This window comes from Tasmannia lanceolata, unplaced genomic scaffold, assembly GCF_043159265.1.
Source record: "Tasmannia lanceolata isolate RefF3 unplaced genomic scaffold, GAP_Taslan_0.1 ptg000024l, whole genome shotgun sequence".
Classification (NCBI taxonomy): domain Eukaryota; kingdom Viridiplantae; phylum Streptophyta; class Magnoliopsida; order Canellales; family Winteraceae; genus Tasmannia; species Tasmannia lanceolata.
In genome coordinates, this window is record NW_027518701.1 from 443347 (window position 1) to 462332 (window position 18986).

An 18986-nucleotide genomic window follows, 5' to 3' on the forward strand; every position below is an offset into this window, starting at 1 on the left:
TTGCCTTACTAGGAACGTCATAAGATTAAACAGACAATTGAAAAAGAAACCAGCCACACCAAATTAAAGCAACCTTCACAACATAAAACTGACCTAATGTAGCATCCAAAATGAGATGTGGACTTGACGCTTGATTGTATTTCAGAGTGTATGCCTTTAAAGCATCATCCCAACGCTGCAATTTCTCATACCTATGACCAACAGAATATAATCTACCAGAAGTGAGGAACCAATTGAAATAGCATTATGGTGATGAAAGTTCACAGCCAAAAACCCTCCACCAGTTATTTAATAAAAAAAAAAAAAATGGAAAACTTAAATATACCAAGACTCCTTCAGCTGAACATCCAAATGTTGCTGGGCATAAGTCAGTATCCCAACAGCAGCCTGAGAAAACAAACCTTCATCAATAAACATGGTGAATCACACATGTTGATATACAGAATATAAAGCAACAAAAAGTTGCAAACTAGCTGAAACATACTTCTAGACTAACCCGCCCGGAAATGGGGTGGGGATACCCTATGTCATAAAAAAAACATAATTGTAGACTAAGATGAAAGACAGACCTCATGTTGATGTAACTGACTATTTATATGTATAAGAGCTTCAACCACAGCAGCTGGGTTTGCATCCATCTTCTTGGAGCGTGCATCTTCAAACTCCATTTCTTTGTAATGGAGAGCCTTTGCAAATGCCCGGCACTGAAGAAAAAGCATAGTTTCTGTAAAAATACATGAAAATTAATGAACTCCTTCAAGACAAAAACACACCTTCTCTGCAAGAGCACCAAGGAGTCGGATGTCTATGGGAAGAGGTTTCACATCATGTTCCATAAACTCTGCCTACAAAAAATCAGTTTAGTATCAAAAGACACCCAGCACTAAGACCACTACTTACCCATAAGTATGCTGGAGTCATGCAGCGAGATGTACCAAGTTAAGAAGTGTCGAAAGAATTTCAGGTCGAATATATTGAGATGAAAAGGCCATCTCAAGATTCTGAACTAACTGTTGCTGGGAACTTTCGTTAATATCTGCCCAGCAGCTTGCAAAACCAGCTGCAAATAACTCCCGACCAACAAAAGGCTGCAAATGCTCAAGGTCAGAACCAAAATTTGAAATAAAAAGGTAGAGAAATGATAGAATGAAGGGCGTCCTTGCAAAAAGCAGCTTCAAGGGGCCCCTATTAGTTAATTTCTGCAAAGTGTGGCGCCGAAAAAAGTGGATGGCACCTAAAAAAGTGGAAACCGTGTTGACTTTGCAGAAATTAACCAATAGGGCGCTCTTGAAGCTGACTTTTGCAAGGGCCCTTCATTCTATCATTCCTCAACAAAAAAAAACACAACAGATATGAGAATAGTCGGCACCTGCAGCTGGGCGAGTCTTGCACAGGTACGTAAAGCTGGAGAAGGTGATTGCTTGAGAAGTTCAATACTAAAATGCCTCATCCACTCCGCCCAATCTTCCGGTGTACTGCGCTGAGAAGCCTCCCCAGCAGTACGTAATCGGCCATCATTAACCTGTTAGGAATTCATGAGCTTCTAATGTCACTCAATCGTTCTATGTAACAAAGATGCTCCATTTTCAAAAACATAATTCCGATCAGACAGACCAGACACAGCTTTATCATTTCTTATTTTTTAGTATTGTATACCTTAACTGTGGACACCCTCTTGTAGTGGCTTTTAAGATTACTAAACGATTGTTTTCCTAGACATGAGACCACTAAAAGGGCATTTTCTTGGTAAATAAAGGTTTCTGCCTATGATCTGTGGGAGGGTTGGCAGATCATATGCAATGAGGTGTCTTCCAAATCAAAGGTGATTCAAAAGTGGGCTCTTCCTCCTGTTGGTTTTTTCAAGCTTAATTTTGATGGTGCTTCTTTTGGGAATCCGGGTGCAGCTGGAATTGGTGGTCTTCTTAGGAATGATAGAGGTGAAGTGGTTTGGGCTTTTTCCAGTCCAATCGGTACAAGCGATTCTTCTGAAGCGGAAGTAAAAGCGGCTTATTCCGGAATATTACATTTAGATAATCTCATCCTGGACAAGGTGATAGTAGAAGGGGACTCGGCAAATGTGGTAAAGTGGCTTTCGGGTTTTGCTCCGCCGCCGTGGAGATTCCTCAGTCTTATGGATGAGATCTCTGATTATGTTTCTGATTCGGGTGCAGTTTTCTCACATATTCGGAGATCGGCAAATGGCGAATCTAATTCCCTTGCCAAATCTGGGGTTAGCAGGGCTAGTTTAGAGTGGTTTGATTATCTCCCTCCGTAAATTGTACTTTCTTTTTCCTTTTCTTTGTATTTTGTGAACCTTCTCGGTTTCTTCCTTCAATATATTAATATTTCAAAAAAAAAGGAGGCAAATTTATCATCTCCCTGTTTATGACTAGTTAAAAGTTTTCTCTTTAGTCATGAAACCCACTAAAAGGAGGCTATCAGGACAAATAAAGGGGACAAATTTATCTTCTGATTTATATAGTATCTACTATTTACATAATTATCATGCATTTCTTCTACTACTACATTTTATCCCTTTAACATTTATTCAATATTTTGTCATATAATAATGCCACTATATGGGTATCATGGTGTGCTGTGATTCTAAGCTCAGGTCTAACACCTTGTGTCAGTTTCTGACAAACACGCATGTCCATGCCTCAACTTACAAATGTTCCAATTAATACAGGAACATAGACAAACTCACTGACAAGCTACAGGCAGAGAAGCATGGCCCATGGTTTCCATATTATTCGATATCATATTGAGTTGCAGCCCATGGTACGCCATAGATTTTAGGTGCCATACATAATCTGGATGTGTACCATATGCACTCTTCTATTGTGCTTATTTAGCGTGATACATCCAAAGCACACAGCATATCAAACGATTTGGTCCAATACATCACACATATCACTCTTGTAGTCAGCTATGCATGTGTCTGGAACATGAAGAAATCCATGATTTTGAATTATCAAACCTCCCTTATTTCTCAATCTATACTGAGGAAGAGTGATGACTTGAAAGCACGATCAAAGATAGGATATTTTTCAAATAAGGTTATTTGTCAAAAGGGAGAAGAGAGTTGCCAAGAGGCCCTAGACATTGGTTTAGTGATCATTGTTTCCGAGAAGGAACTTGGGAGATATGGTGTTCAATTATCAGAAACAGAATTTCCGAAAAACTGGTTAACAGATGGGATTCAGATAAAGATCTTATTTCCTTTCTGTCTGAAACCTTGGCGGGGATCTAAACTACAATTCCATCGTAGAGATCCAATGAAAAACAAAGGAAAAAAAGAATTTTTTTGTTTTTTAACGATTTGGGGGAATGGAAACTGAATTACCTTTTGGTTCTCCACGAAAAGAAACTTCTTTTTTTGAACCCATTTTTAAAAAACTCGAAAAAAAAATGAGAAAAGTTAAAAAAAAAAAAAAATTTTGAGTTTTCAGAATTTTAAAAGAAAGAACAAACTGTTGTCTAAAGGTCCCAAAAGAAAAAATAAGATGGGTTATCAAAATAGTTCTATTTAAAAAAAGAATAATGAAAGAGCTTGCAAAAGTGAACTCAATTTTACTATTTGGATTGAGGAAAGGCTACCAACCGAGTGAAACTGGAAAAGATTCCATAATCAATAATAAGATTACTCACAACTCGACTATTCAAATGAGATGCGGAAGTGAAGGTTCACGCTTGGCCCCTTGAAGAGTACTTTTTTTTCAGTTAGACCATAGGCGCTAAAGGGGGGTAAGCCATGAAAGTTCTAGCTACAGTGATGCAGATATTAGCTATGATTTGGCCGACACTTTGAATTTCTTGTTGACACACGTGTCGTGTCATGTCGTGTCTGACACGACACCCATGTCCACTCATGTCGACACTCCTTTAGACACTTTTAAATGTATTGCTTAAGTTTTAGTAACTTTATATGTATGCACGTGTATGAGTGTGCCACTCTTTCTAGATTTTTAAGGGTTTCCGTGTCAGATACCTCATATCCGTGTCAAAACTCGGCACACGAATCCGTATCCACAAATTATGATTATATGTACTTTCTATTATAGTCGTGTCTCCGTTTCTAAATTTTGGGAGTTTGCCGTGTCCGACACTCCGTGTCCGTGTCGACACGCGACACTCGTGTCCGTGTCCACAAATCATAGGATATTAGGATTTATTTCCATATTATTTAGTTTCTAGTATTTTTATTTCCATGTTATTAGTTTCTAGGATTTTATCTTTTATGTTATTTAGAATTAGGAAAGGTAATTATTTTCCATGGAATTTTATTTCCATCCCATTGCCTATATATAGGCCTCATTGTATTAGGGATATTAACTTTGATGATTATTGAATAAAGATTGATTGGCTTCTCCCCTCTACAGGTTTCTCCTTCCTCTATTCCTCTTCTCTTCTCTCCAAATTTCTTCTTATATTCTCTCCCTATTCTTCTTCTATTCTCTTCTTCCCCTACTCTTCTTTTCCTTCTATTATCTTCTTCTTCTCCTTTTCTCCCCTTTCTTCTATTTTCCCTTCCCTATCCTACATCAAATTTGGTATTAGAGCGAAAGATCCAAGAATTTTGTGCAATTTCTCATCCCCGAGCCAAACCCCGAACCAGTCCTCATCCTTTCACCTTATTTTCATTTTTTTTCCAACCCATCAGCCTTACCATCTCCACCCAAACCAGTCCTGCAGCACCAAAACTTTTTGATTGCTCTCAGTGCAAAGGGAGAAGAGAATCAACCCTCTTCCAAAACCAAAACCCTCTTCTGATTTTTCACCATCGTTTGAAACCCTCTTCCCAAAACCAACCCTTCTCCAACCTCTTCTATTTATCTACCATCCAGATCTCTTTTTCCGACTTGTTCGATTCCCTACGTGCCATTGAAACGGCAAAAGAGTTCTGCCTCATCTGGAATATATCAAGTTTTCTTTCTTAGCTGGGCAAAGTAGGAGTCTCTAGTGCCGCACGTGGTGGCTTGAGGTTGCGTGAGCAAAAAAAGATATAAAATCAGAGCATTAATCAAATTGTGCAAGTGGGGGGGCACCAAAAAGCAAAGAGACCTTATCAATTACATTACAAGCAAGGTATCCTTTTCTTAAACATTGCATAAAGGCAGAGTAACCCTTAGCGGCTGCCTAATTAAGTTAGTCTGAAAAAGAAAGTTACCCTAACTTACTACCTCATATTTCTCTCTTTAGGGGAAACTTGCTCTGCAAGTAAGTTAGTTGGTAAAAATCATGAAAAGTTACTTTTTGATAAGAGGAAAGTTACTTTTTGGTGATTGATATAGAAAGGTTAGCTGTTACTTGGTTAAAGTTACTTTTGAAGTTGATCAAAGTTGCTTTTGAGGGAGAAAAAGTTACCTTACGCTTAAGGAAGAGTTTCATTTGTAATAAGCTGTACGTATCAGCCAAAAGAGAGAATAAAAATACTAGAAACTAAATAATATGGAAATAAATCCTAATATTTGCGTCATTATAGTATTTTTATTTCCATGTTATTAGTTTCTAGGATTTTATTTTCTATGTTATTTAGAATTAGGAAAGTTAATTATTTTCCATGGAATTTTATTTCCATCCCATTGCCTATATATGGCCTCATCAAGTGACGGACCGTCGTCACGTAGGCAAGCCTCCATTTTGTCGATGGGAGGAGGTCCGTGATGAGTTTCTGGGTACTTATGCATTATTGGCATGTCGGTATGAAAAACAATTGATGCACGAAGAAGCTGCTCGTCGTGAACGGAAAGCCGCAGCCCGACGTGCACGAGTAGCCGAAATTGAAGCAGAAAACAGATATCAAGAGCGTTACATGCATGAGAAGGAATTTGCTACCACTACTATAGAGCCGCATGATGATCCAGCTGACAATGTGGATGAGACCATTATAGTTGTTGAGCCTATGATTATGTCAGATATAGAGCCACAGAGTACAGTGACTGATGAGGCCGACGTCAATGAGCATGACGATTCAGATATTTCCACAGGGCCGATTGCCAAGCATCTAGATAGAGATCTTGACACTTCCACAGTAGAGGCAGATATTGTGACCGAGCCATGTGAGGCTGCTCCACTAACTGAGTCGACCGAGTATCATCCTAAGTCAGAGCAGACTGACCAGACTTTTGAGCCATTACCTGAGATAGATGATCGAAAGTATATTACGGAGGATTGCCCTATCTTTGAGCCGATTGAGCAGATTGTCAAGATTTGTGCTCACCCAGAGGTGATTGCCCGCCTGATATCACTATGCCAGATACGATTCTAGCAGATGACTTTGTTGTTGATATCATTGCACCAAATGTGATACCAGTGGATGATGACCTTATTGAGGCTGGTCAAGGATTGGTACTGCCCATAGCTGTCATGCCGGTACCACTGACCCAGGAGGAGGACGTTGCTATCTTCCAGCCAGTTTACTTATCCGGTACAGCTTGTGTTCGTATGTTTCTATATGGGCGATTTCTTCCATATCGTTCCGCCAGCATTTCAGATCACTTTCATGGTTGGCACAAGTATTAGACATCCGGAGTGCTTCCGGCGGATTGCGACTTCTACTTCTTCAGTTGATCGTCTACATATTTGATCCAGGCGGACTAGAACTCGAGGTTGAGTTCTTTTCAATCGAGGGGGGGGAGGGGATGATGCAGATATTAGGATTTATATCCGCATTATTTAGTTTCTGGTATTTTTATTTCTATGTTATTAGTTTCTAGGATTTTATTTTCTATGTTATTTAGAATTAGGAAAGTTAATTCTTTTCCATGGAATTTTATTTCCATCCCATTGCCTATTATAGGCCTCATTGTATTAGGGATATTAACTTTGATGATTATTGAATAAAGATTGATTGGCTTCTCCCCTCCACAGGTTTCTCCTTCCTCTATTCCTCTTCTCTTCTCCCCTAATTTCTTCTTCTATTCTTTCCCACTCTTCTTCTATTCTCTTCTTCCCCTACTCTTCTTTTCTTCTTCTCCTTCTATTCTCTTCTTCTTCTTCTTTTTACCCCTTTCTTCTATTTTCCCTTCCCTATCCTACATCATAAAGTGTGATATCCGTTGTTCTTTTGCACTAAAGCAAGATAAGTTTAGGTAGGAGTACGTTGCTTCTTTCTTTATCATATATGCTGTCCCAGCTGAGATCCGCTATCAACTAATTATAGTAGCGTAGCAAGCGATGTGATAAATCACTGAGATTTTTTTCATTTTTAGTAAATCATAGATAAAGCATTACGGAGGGTTTCGCTTTCTGCTTCGGTTGGCGCAGGTGAGGGGACACATTCACAAAAGAGGGAAAACTGGGGATAGCAGATGTCTTGATAGCAGTTCTTGTTCTACAACAACATAAATGAGGGAAGAAATTTCATAGGGGCAGCATAGAGCCCTCGATATTCAATGGAGGGTGATACTCAGAAAGTGATTCGGAGTTGATTACTTAATTTACTTTTTCAAAGTTAGTACAGGATGCAATAGCTTCAGGTCGACAAAGTTTCAACAAAAATTCCTGGTTTCTATGGTGAATCTTAGCATTTCAACTCATGTCCTAACATTTTGGATTAAGAGGAGATGGGAAACTGAAGTCGGTGTCCCTTTTAACATTTTGGGTGGAGGAAAATGCTCAGCATCATTCCATTTAAAAAAGAAAAAAAGCTAATCGTATCCATGGTTTTAAACAAAAATTCCTGGTTTCTATGGTGAATCTCTTAGTATTTCAACTAATGGTTTTGGATTAAGAGGAGATGGGAAACTGAAGTCGGTGTCCCTGCTAAGATTTTGGGTGGAGGAAAATGCTCATAACCATTCCATTTTAAAAAAAGAAAAAAAGCTAATCATATCCATGGTTTTAAATTTCAACCAAAATCCGAAATTTTTGTCCGAAATTTCCGATTTCGGTCAAGACCAAAACCAAAACTACCTGAAACCGAAATTTCGGCCACAGTCCCAAATTTCAGAAATTTCAGCTGAAATTTACCTTTTTCCGAAATTTCAGCACAAGTTTGAAATTTGTTATTTTTTTACCGAATTTCGGCCTAAATTTCGGTTTCAGCTATGTCCGAAACCGAAACCGAAATTTTAAACATTATTCATATGCAGGAGAAGTAACATAATGGTGGCGAGAAGCTATCTGTAACCTTGCTCAGTGAATTGAAATCTGGAGATTATCTGCCAAGTCATATTCAGCTCAACTTTATAAGGTTCATTTTCAAACGTGGCGGAAGTGGGACTCTGTAAGAGCTTGGAGAAAGCTAAGTGTGTACCTTGGAGTTAGACCCAATACTGGCTAGTGTTGGGTTCTTCATGTACACCAAACTAAAAACAAAAACACAGGTACCAACTCATACCCCATCAAGGTTATGGCAGTGCATAATATCCCCTAATTATAGTAAATAATGAGGCAGCTCATCTTGATTGGATGATTTTATATCCCATGGTCGTGAGAGTTGTAGACATAGGTAGTAGCTCCAGACCAATGAGAAGGGAACAAGGCATGATGAGATAGACTCCAAGCTAGTAGACTTCCAACCTTCGAACCAAATAGTAGTACAAGCAGAAGAAAAGGGGTTTGATGTAGGGGATCTATCAATGACATTGGGAGACTTGATAGATCTGTTATTTTTAACGTTTACATAATTCACGGAGAAAGCAATGAATAGTTTACCGTGCAGTATCTTGGTGGTTTACAGTCAAGTATCCACGATGTGCTCAACCTCCATTATTCGTTCCATACAGTTTCCGTGACGTACAAATGCACATTAGTGGTGGAGAAGCAACAAACAAGAGGTACCTTCAAGGCCAGAGCTGTCGTCCTGAATAGTTGAATGCGCAGCAATCCCAAGATCAACCGAGGGAAAGACTACAAAACCACAAAAAAGAGGGACCCTCAATGGTCGATTTGGAGACGTGAGGGGATTTAATGCAACAACCAGACAGCGGCCGACTATGTCTGATCTTATGGTACAAAACCAAGGCTCCAGATTTCGGTGCTTCAAGTGTGTGGAACCAAGCACAAGACTCAGGATTGCCTGACATTGTCACATTGGATAGGAGCAACCAGCTATTAATTGAAGAGTGAGCTTGATTACGAGTCAAATCATAAGGAACTGTTCGATGAAGAGGCACCCAATGATGAAGAGGAAGGCAAGTTTTATACAGTGATCATTGATACTCTCTGGTTAATTGGAAGAGTTTGATATCGCCAACATAGCAAAGCAAAGAGGATTAGTTGATGACAAATAATTTCCACACTACTAGTACGAACAGTGGTAAGGTATGCAATATGATTTTATTGGGAGTGAAAGTTTCAAATATCCCAAAAGCTTGTTGACAAGCTCAATTTGAAGGCCGAAAACCCCACAAACATGTAAGATATCATGATTCAAGAAGGGTGATGAGCTAATAGTGTCATAACGATGCCTTATTTCATTTCCGACTGGAAACAATTATCGTGATAATGCATTTTGTGATATTGTCAAATTCGTTGCATTCCTTATTTCTCTTCTCTTTGTTCTCAGATTGTTCTTAAATACTGGAGGACAGAAAAGAAGGACATAAGACTATTTCACTTCCAACATTACTCCACAAAATAAAGTATAGTGGACTGCTAGCAGAACGGAAATCCGTTTTGTAAAAAACACAGGATCCTCTACAGTGGCACGTGGGCAAGAAGACAATGAAGAGAGCTCGAATCCTAACAAACACTAAAAGTACGTTTAAAATGACCAAATCGATGGTCATTTTCACTTTCGTTTCAGAACAGAGTTCCGTTTTGGGAGTGTTTTCCTAATCTATAAAAGGAAAGATGTAGACCAGTTTGGGCCAAAGTTTTTTTTAAAAGGTAGTTTGGGCCAAAGTTGCCACCCAAGAATTACACATGAAACATTTTGAAATGTGTTAAGTATATGTAGAGCAACATAAAATATGCTAAGGGCTCGCAACATTAATGACATCACAGTATGAATGAGTAAAATGTGACAGTACTAAAGTATGCATAGAGTTATCCAGCATTTGTTCAGGGAGCTTACTTGATGGCTTTTAAGTTGCCTGTGCATCTCAATCCCTTCCTCATAATGGTCATTGTCCATATCATTTACAGGGTCACTAATAACCTCAAGAGGAACTGGTCGAGTTAATTTTTTAACAGAGATGCTCTCCAGAATTAGTGGCTCATGTCTCCGTAGCCGGCCTTCAATTTCATCAAAATCTTTGTGCTGCAAAGGCAATTAATTGTGTCACCACATTTGAAAAAAAAAAATCCAGAGATTCACCAAATGAACCTAAGGATCAGAAGGTAAATAATACCCGCAAACGGTGCTTCAATATAAGCTTGTGGATGGATGGTATGAAAATGGTGAAGTCCTCCCCAAGAGCATGTGCAAGACAGCAAAGGGCATCAACAGCATCCTTACGGAGTTCGTCATTGTTTCTGTGGATTCGGAAAAAAAAATAGTTTAAATAACAGCTAGACTTTTTAAAAAAAAAAACATATAAACAGCAGATAGATACTATAGAGAAAATAGAACCGGAGAATATTTTCTACTAAAAACAAAATAAAACATACATACTTGGATTCAGATATATCATGACCAGCAGTAATCATAGCCAGTGAACAGAATAATGTTATCATTTAGTCTACACTTCATTCGATAGATACGTGTGTCAATACCTGTCGACACCGACACCTGTGTCGATATCTATCGATACTCCTTTCGACACTTGTAAGTGTATTGTTAGAACTGTCAGACTTAATGTGGGCAGTGAGACATTATTGTACTATGTCAGGTGAAATACTATTTATTATTGAATATTATGTTTACCTCCTTTTTTTATCATTAACAATTATTTTACTATTAATTTTTTATTTACCTCTTCTTGAACTAATATTTGTTGTTATCTCCACTCCCTTAAACTTAAATCGCTAAACAAACACTCTTTCAATATTATAATCATTGTATCCAAATGGTCTCTCTTCTCGATGCATAGTGGAGACTGAAGATAACTAGATTAAATTGATGAATGCATTGTTATTTGATTATCTCAGGTTTCTTAGAGATATAGAATTGCTTAATCCTAAGAGTTATTAGTTTTTTAAATGAATACAATTTTTTTTTTGTTGCAAATTATGATTAGTAATTAGTAATTTTATATGAAAGTACACACAGGTGTGTCCCCGTTTCTAAAATTTTAAGGGCTGCCATGTCAGAAGCCTTGTATCCGAGTCGACACTCGACATATGAATCTGCGTCCACATATCATAAGAATAATGTCTCATAACTTACCAAAGAAATAAAATAATAAAAATAATAGCGAAATGATATATTCACCTCCTTTTCTTCCATGGGCCACCCTCTTCTAGTGTAAAAAGAGTAGTAAAAAATACACTAAAGTGGCTAGGGGAATAAAAAGGGATGAACATATCACTCCCCTAATATTATTGTACAAATGCCCAATTGAAGATTATGAAATGGTAGGGACTTTGTTGAACAAAGCAAAAACAGATACAGTAGCAGATTTAGGAGTAGAACTAGGAACAGGATAGTGGCTGTGCTACACAGAGTTTATGAAGAAGAGGTTCAAAAGCAGCGAGAGCACAAAATTCAAAAATGGGTGTCACAACTCACACTCATCCACATGTTGAGTAAAATATTCCAACAACTAAGGTAGAAATCACATTTGAAATCAGATAATACAACCTCAGGGTACACTAGGAGAACAGTGCTAGCTTCATATGCAAATGAAGGATAACACACAGATGTGTGGAATACATATCATAAAAGTACTGAGGATTGAAAGGATAACAGATATTATAGGCATAGGAATATGATACTAAGAATAACAGTTATTGTGTAATGTGTAAAAAGGGTAACGCATCCAAAAAAAAGTGCAGGTAATATTTCATAAGCACTTACTTTCCCAAAAAAAAAAAAATTATAATAATAATCATAAGCACTTGTCTGCAACGAAACATCGGTGCAAAAATAAGAAAGTTCAAGAGAACAATACTTGGGCAGGTTTCATCACCTCCCAATTAACAATAGGAGACTGGCCTAACCTTCGGATTTGGATCTCAGAACCAGTCCACTAAATCTTGGCTTGCCGTAAGAGCTTCATCTTGCAAACCTAACTCTCCAATCATCTGATATCTCATACCACTCAAAGTAGTCTTCTTTGGCAGCAAGCCAATTGGAAAATACCTGAAGGTCTATCTTCCCATCAATTCAGAAGCTTCAACCAGCACCATCCGGTGAAGTCACCACGAAAATCATGTGTTTCATCTCTTCCCTCTTCCATCATAACACATGCCACCTCTATAAGTGAAGCTTGTGGAGTATTCCTTGCAAGTGCATTCCTAGGAGTCCATAACCTTCATAAGAAGTTCATCCCTTTGCTTATTAGAAAATCTTACCCAAAAGCCCCACCCACTGTGAGTAGACATAGTGACAAATCTAAGCTCTGATAACAATCTGATGTAGGACCTTAAGGGACGGATAATTGAAGGCATTCGAGGTAGGATTTTGAAGAATCAGGGTTTCAATGGACTAAAGGATGCGATGCTCAGGTTTAGCAAATAGGACAAGGGAAAAGAGACTGAATGGGGTCGATTGGCTTAGGTGATAATTGCTGGTTTTGAGCATATATTTTTAGAAAACTATGATCGCCGAGTGGTAGGCGATGAAGGAAAGAGTGTTCAGTTATAGGACATACCTAAGGTTTGATCGAAAAAGGGAGTTTAGGGTTTAGGAAATCAGGTTTAGGTATTTATTGGTCAGATGATATATATTTAATCAGGAAAACAACAAGGAAAATTAAAAAGAAAATAAGAAAATTGGAGAAGAGGGAAAACTAGATTCACACTAGGTTTCTAAGCTTCACGCCTCAAAGAAACCTTTAAAACTTTGGTTTGAGAAAGATCTCAAAAGTAGCTGTAAAATTCTTCATATTTTACACGAAAGGGCGGCCTAGTGCACGAGGCTCTCGCCATTGCGGGGTCTGGGGAGGGCTAGATGTACGCAGCCTAACCCCTGCTTTGCAAAGAGGCTGTTTCCGTGACTCGAACCCGTGACCACCAGGTCACAATGGAGCAACCTTACTGCGCCAAGGCTCGCCCTCTAGGCCTCGTGCACTGGGCCGAAAACATAAAAAAATTGGGGCAGTGATAAATTCGCCCCCAAACTTTCCTCATCCGCCCCCTCCTACAAGTTAATTACCGGCTAATGTAAACAGCCAATAAAACTCTCTATTGTCACATCCACCCTTTCTCTTCTCCCAACAACACTTTTCTCACTCTAGCTTTTTCTTCTCTGCCACCATCTTCTCTTTACTCAGTCGGACGTCTACCGCTTAAGCGAAGATGAGGTTATACCTACTCGAACTATTCAAGGATGAGGTGAAAGTCTCTATAGAAGATGACATTCTAGAGCAAAGAAAAAAGCGGCAGGTCAATGGCGCTGATTTGTTACCAAGCAGCAGCTATAGTTCATATGGGACGAGACATCTCCTTCCTCGTAAATGCAAGAAAGACATGCACTGCCATTTTATTTAATTTTTCTTCTTGCTATAGAAGGTCCAGACAGTTTACATTGCATTGGTGCAGCTTCTAAATTCCTTGAAGGACCCCAAGCTCTTCCAGTCAAAGCCTCCCGCTTACAAGAAACGACTCCAAGCCAAATGTTCAGTTAGTTCTCCTACTCCAGAGTATAAAACTAATCAAATATTACAGCCCAATTCCTTAAAAATTCTTAAATTTAGCTGTAACCAATGTTTTAAGGCTTGGGGAAGAAAAAGGAAATGGTGTTGAACTGTTCATGCAACATGCAAATGAAAATAAAAGTCGGATGACATAGTTTTGTTATGGATTTTATCTCCCAGTGAGAGAAATTGTGTTTTAGAGAGAGCGAGTGAATACCTAAGCCATCTTCTTTTGGAGAGGGGTTTTGCTTTATCTTTCTAGAGAGACTTAGAAGAATTTGGTCATTGAAGATTTGGATTTCTGCTTCCCGTCATCCTTTCTACTTAGCGTTTTGGGTTTTGTTTGCTTTTGTGCATTGACTTTATTTTTTCTTGTCGGAATAGGCTGGGTTGTATGATTCTGAGTTGTTCCTTTTTTGTGAATTGAGAATATGTTGAATATTGGCAAGGGAGAAGGTGAAGAGAAAGAGAGATGGTGTGTCATAATTAGCAAGCTTTTCAGTTACAAATCTAGGATCACAATTAATAATGATTGCCTAGCAAGAGCACATGCCCTCAATTGTATTCCTAAAAACTCACGCATTTTCCCATGGAAATTGGGTTCACATTCACAATCAACCATCTAATCGGAGGAAATGGAGTTACTCAAAATCAAAAGGCAATGGACTGCTTAGACATCTCAAACCCCATCTTAGGCCTCACCCCTCTGCATGCATCAGATATTCAAGTGGCCAACCAAACGGATCTAGCAATATGCTAAACCACTAAACCATCATCATGGAAAAAAGGGGTTCCCAAAACCAGCCAATCTAAATTCTCACTACTACCACCAAAACTATGGTCGATCAAGTCGAGAACAGTCTAGTCTAAAGCACATAAAAGGAAATACATGATGGTGGTGGGTTGTGTGGGGTGGTGGTTGGGTGGGGGGGGGGGGGGGGGGGCACAAATGTTCATGAGGATAATTCAAGTGTCGCGTACCCAGACAAAACTGAATGCACCCAAAGTAATTCATGATAGTGTAACCAAAGTTTTAAATTTCAGCCGAAATCCAAAATTTCAGATTTCAGTGAGGACCGAAATCGAAACATTCCGAAACCGAAATTGCCGAAATTTCGGTGAACTATTTGACAAAGTTTTGAATTTTTATTCCTTCACAGAATTTCAGCCGAAATTAACGAAATTTCCGTAATTTCGACCGAAATTTCCGTAATTTCGACCGAAATTTTGGGAGAAAATATATGGGATTTGGATATCTTCTACCGAATTTCCACCGAAATTTCGGTTTCAGTGAGGACCGAAATTATAGCCGAAACCGAAATTTAAAACCTTGAGTGGAACTACACTAAAGAAAGGAAGCAGTGGCACCATTTTTTGCATATTGAGCCACATCACATAATATAACACTCGATGTATCTGAAGCCCCCACATAACAAATTCTCCTATTCAACCTCTGACAGCTCCAATTTTTTATTCAACCACGAAAAATGGGCCTTAGAGGAAAAGAGATGGAGAACACACAATTAACCAAACAAAAAGAAGACACACAGAACGAGGAGAAAACTACACTGAGAAAGACAGTCGGAAACTCTCTCTCTTCCTCCTATCCTCTTAAGGAACAACTTACGTTATGTCAATACATTTGCTTCTTTACTAATTTAACCAAGTAAGAAGGAGGCCCGTTGCACCCAAGGTCCAAACCCAAATTTACACCCTTTAATTCAAAACTCATGTCCATCATATAGTTCATATCACATTGACTAACTGGTGAATGGAATAGATGAGCAGGAGGTGGCAGTGAGCACAAATCAGATCCATAACTAAGATGACCACATTGCACAGAAAGAAAAACACATTGTCAAATCTGAATTGAGAAGTCAGATAAGCCACATTATATAACATACTGATGCATGGGTCGGACAGTGGCCCACCAAGGAGAACCACACAACCAAAATAGGGTTTATGAATTTCAGTACTTTAGTACTTTACTTTAAGAGTTTATTTTTATTTCTCAAGGGACATATTTAAAAGGGCATTATGCTAAAATGGGGGTCATAAATTTCAGTGGTTTAGTACCTTAAAAGGACTTTACCTATATTTTTAGGTATGGTTCGAGTACCGGGTATGTTTTAGGTCTTTTCCTAATTAATTACGTTAAGTGATGATAGATATGGGGGAGAGGGCTCACGGAAAAAAAAAAGTCAGGTTTTATTATTTTTAATGGAGAGTTGATTGACTCATATGATTTGCAACTCCCAAGAGATTTTGGCTTGGATTGAAACCCATTTCTGCTGGATTTTGATGTTTTCCTTCTAGTAATATCCTCTAGACTCTGTGATCTATCAACTGGGTATTTAGTTTCTGTTTTCCTTCATTATTCATGCTGAAATCTCCAAAGTCAGTCCGAGACATGTATTACATGCTGGTTCAGGATTATGTTCCATGCTATAGAAGCCCTTCATTGTAGATGGCGTTAAATCTCTAACTTTTGGGCAATTCGAACGCCATTTTGGAGCCACTCCAACCCAGAGAATGTGTAGTTTGAGAAATTGACCGAGCAGACAAAGGCGAGGCTAGAAAGACCTTTCTCAGACGAGGTCAAAATGCCAATATTTCCTTAAAAAGAGATAAGGTGCATGGCTCAAAAAGGAGATCATGGATATGCTTGAGGAATTTCATGGGGTTGGAAATTTGAGTAGGTTGCACAGGAGCAACGTTCATTGCCCTTACACGCAAAAAAGACGCGGAGAGTCTGCCCGACTTTCGTCTCATTAGTCTGGTATGGAGTGTTTATAAGATTTTGGCCAAAGTGTTGTTAGTTGATCGGTTGCGCGAAGCATTAGGCAGTATTATCTCTAGAACACAGAGTGCCAAATTCTCAATAGAGCTCTAATTGCTAACGAATGCATTGAACTTTACCATAGATCGAGCAAAAAGAGGGTTCTCTACAACGTGGGTATGGAAAACTACGAATGAGTAGAGTGGAGTTGGCTAGAGCACTTAATGAGAAGAATGGGTTTCGGTAACAAGTAGAGCGAGTGGATGTCCAAATGCTTATCATTGACGTGGTATTCGATCCTAGTCAACAGGTTGCCTAAATGCCTCTTCAAGACATCTTCATCATGGAGCCCCTTCTCCTTTCTAATTCACTATCCTTTTTTTGTAGGGTCTTATTCACTATCTTGGCAGAGACTTATGATAGAATGGTGGATAGGGCTAAATCTAGAGGTTTAATGGAAGGTTTCTATATTGGTCACCCAAATGTAGGAATATCGCTTCTCCAATATGCAGGTGATACTTTACTTTGAAGCAATTTCTGGCCAAAAGGAAAATTTTGCTAAATCCATGGTCATAGCGGGGATGATGGAAGATCAGGAGACTCTTGCTAATATCTTGGGATGTAAGAGGATAAAACTCCCTAACTTATATTTAGGCCTCTCCTTGTGTATTAGTAGACCTGCTAAAAGTATCTAGTATCCAGAAATTGAGCATGTAGAAAGAAGACTCCCCTATGGGAAAAAGCTACTTTCTTTGGCAGGCAGAAATACTACTCACATCAAGGCAGTCCTTGCCAATCTCCAACTTTACTTCACATCGCTTTTTCTATGCCCAGTTTTGATATTTAAATATTTAATAGAATTTGTGCAGCTAAAACAAACACTGCGGAATGAAAAAGAAGACAATAGAAAGTACAATGTAGTCAATTGGGATGAAGTTTGCAAGTCTTTAAAAGAATGAATGCATTGGCATCATGAGGTTAAAATGGTGAACAAAACATTACTAAAGAAATGACTTTGGAAATATGGAGATGGTAGTCAATTGGGATGAAGTTTGCAAGTCTTTAAAAGAAGAATGCATTGGCATCATGAGGTTAAAATGGTGAACAAAACATTACTAAAGAAATGACTTTGGAAATATGGAGACGAGAGAAATAATATAAAGAGAACTATGATAAGTGCAATATACAGATCTAGTTCTGGCGAATGGGCCCCACTGGATGAGTACAGGAATCATGGGACTTCGGTTGGAAAAATATTGCGAAATTCTAGCCCCTTTTCCACTAAGGATCTGTTCACTTGTTTTCCCGGGAAAGGAAAAGAAAATGTTTCCCGGGAATCTAACGTGGCGGTGGCATTAGGAAAAGAAATCCAGCGAATCTGTGCAGGAAAAGGTTTCCCTGGACTGTTTCTGGACTGTTCACTTGCACAGGAAAAGGTTTCCACGGAAACTGCTTGCCCTTCCTTTTGCACTAGTTTCCCAGGGAAACGAAATCCGTGTGTTTTTGGTCGGAAATGAAATCCCTAAAGGGGGCGGAAATGGGCTTTTCCATGTCATTTTTTGACTTATTGCAGAAATTCCACATGTGTAATTCTATTTTCACTGGAAAGCAAGTGAACACCAGAATTTTGTCTTCTCAAGATCTTGTCAAGGAAAAAAGAGGCTGTTTTCCAGGGATTTGCTTTCCAGGGAACGCAAGTGAACAGAGCCTAAGGGATTTGCTTTGGAGTGGGAGGTGGAAGATTAGATTTTGGACAGATTCATGGTGCGGGAACAGAATCACAGATCCTTTAAGAAGAATATCCAAGTGCTCTAAAGCGTGGCTTCTGATAAAGAAATATGTCTGGCCGATTCTTTTCACAAATCTAATGGGGTGGTTGACTGGAACCTTAAGTTTGAAATAAACATTTTGATTGGGAACTCGATGATGTTTCCTGTCGAGAATTAACACAGTTTATGTCAAGAGAAATGAAAAGTAGGAAAAGGTGTGGAGATAAACCTCAGTGGGGAATTTTATTGTTCAATCTTTTTATGAAGACTTGGTCCAAAAACTTCCTCGTCAGTAAGAAGATGTGGAGATATAAAGCCCCTTTGAGAGTCAATACCTTCTGTTAGTGTGCTTATCTTAACAAGATCCTCACCGTCGATGATCTTCATCATAGGAAGAAGATTATTATCAACGATTGTGATTTAAGTCTCAATGAAAGTCAGAAGATCACCTTTTGCAGCATTGCCACTTTATGTGTAGACTGTGGTACTTCAGTTTTTGCCTTTTCGGAATAAATTGGGTTCTATCAGGACACATAGTAATCATTTGGAGTCATTCGTTTTTGTGTCATGGTCTTCCAGAGGTAAGTTGCTTTGGAGTCTGTTCTTTGCTGATATTCTTTGGTTTGGTTGGGAGGAAGGAAAAAGGAGTGTTCAAAGGCATACCTAAAGGAGGTCGCAATATTCAAAGGCAACTTTTTATGTCGCAATCCAATGGGGGTCAAATCTGTCTCCTTTTAATAGAATATCGGC

General features: G+C 38.8%; 1 protein-coding gene across 2 annotated transcripts in view; it reads right to left on the reverse strand.

Moving 5' to 3' along the window:
- The window catches only part of TOR (target of rapamycin), a 110802-nt gene that overhangs the window by 52461 nt on the left and 39355 nt on the right, over positions 1-18986 (reverse strand). For both annotated transcript variants that reach the window (XM_077367818.1, XM_077367817.1), the window contains exons 25-32: positions 10302-10425; positions 10025-10210; positions 1370-1522; positions 936-1088; positions 774-845; positions 570-704; positions 326-387; positions 94-191 (exon numbers count right to left, since the gene is read on the reverse strand). In XM_077367818.1, the coding sequence (XP_077223933.1) occupies positions 94-191; positions 326-387; positions 570-704; positions 774-845; positions 936-1088; positions 1370-1522; positions 10025-10210; positions 10302-10425 (983 nt within the window). The remainder of the gene's footprint in view (positions 1-93; positions 192-325; positions 388-569; positions 705-773; positions 846-935; positions 1089-1369; positions 1523-10024; positions 10211-10301; positions 10426-18986) is intronic.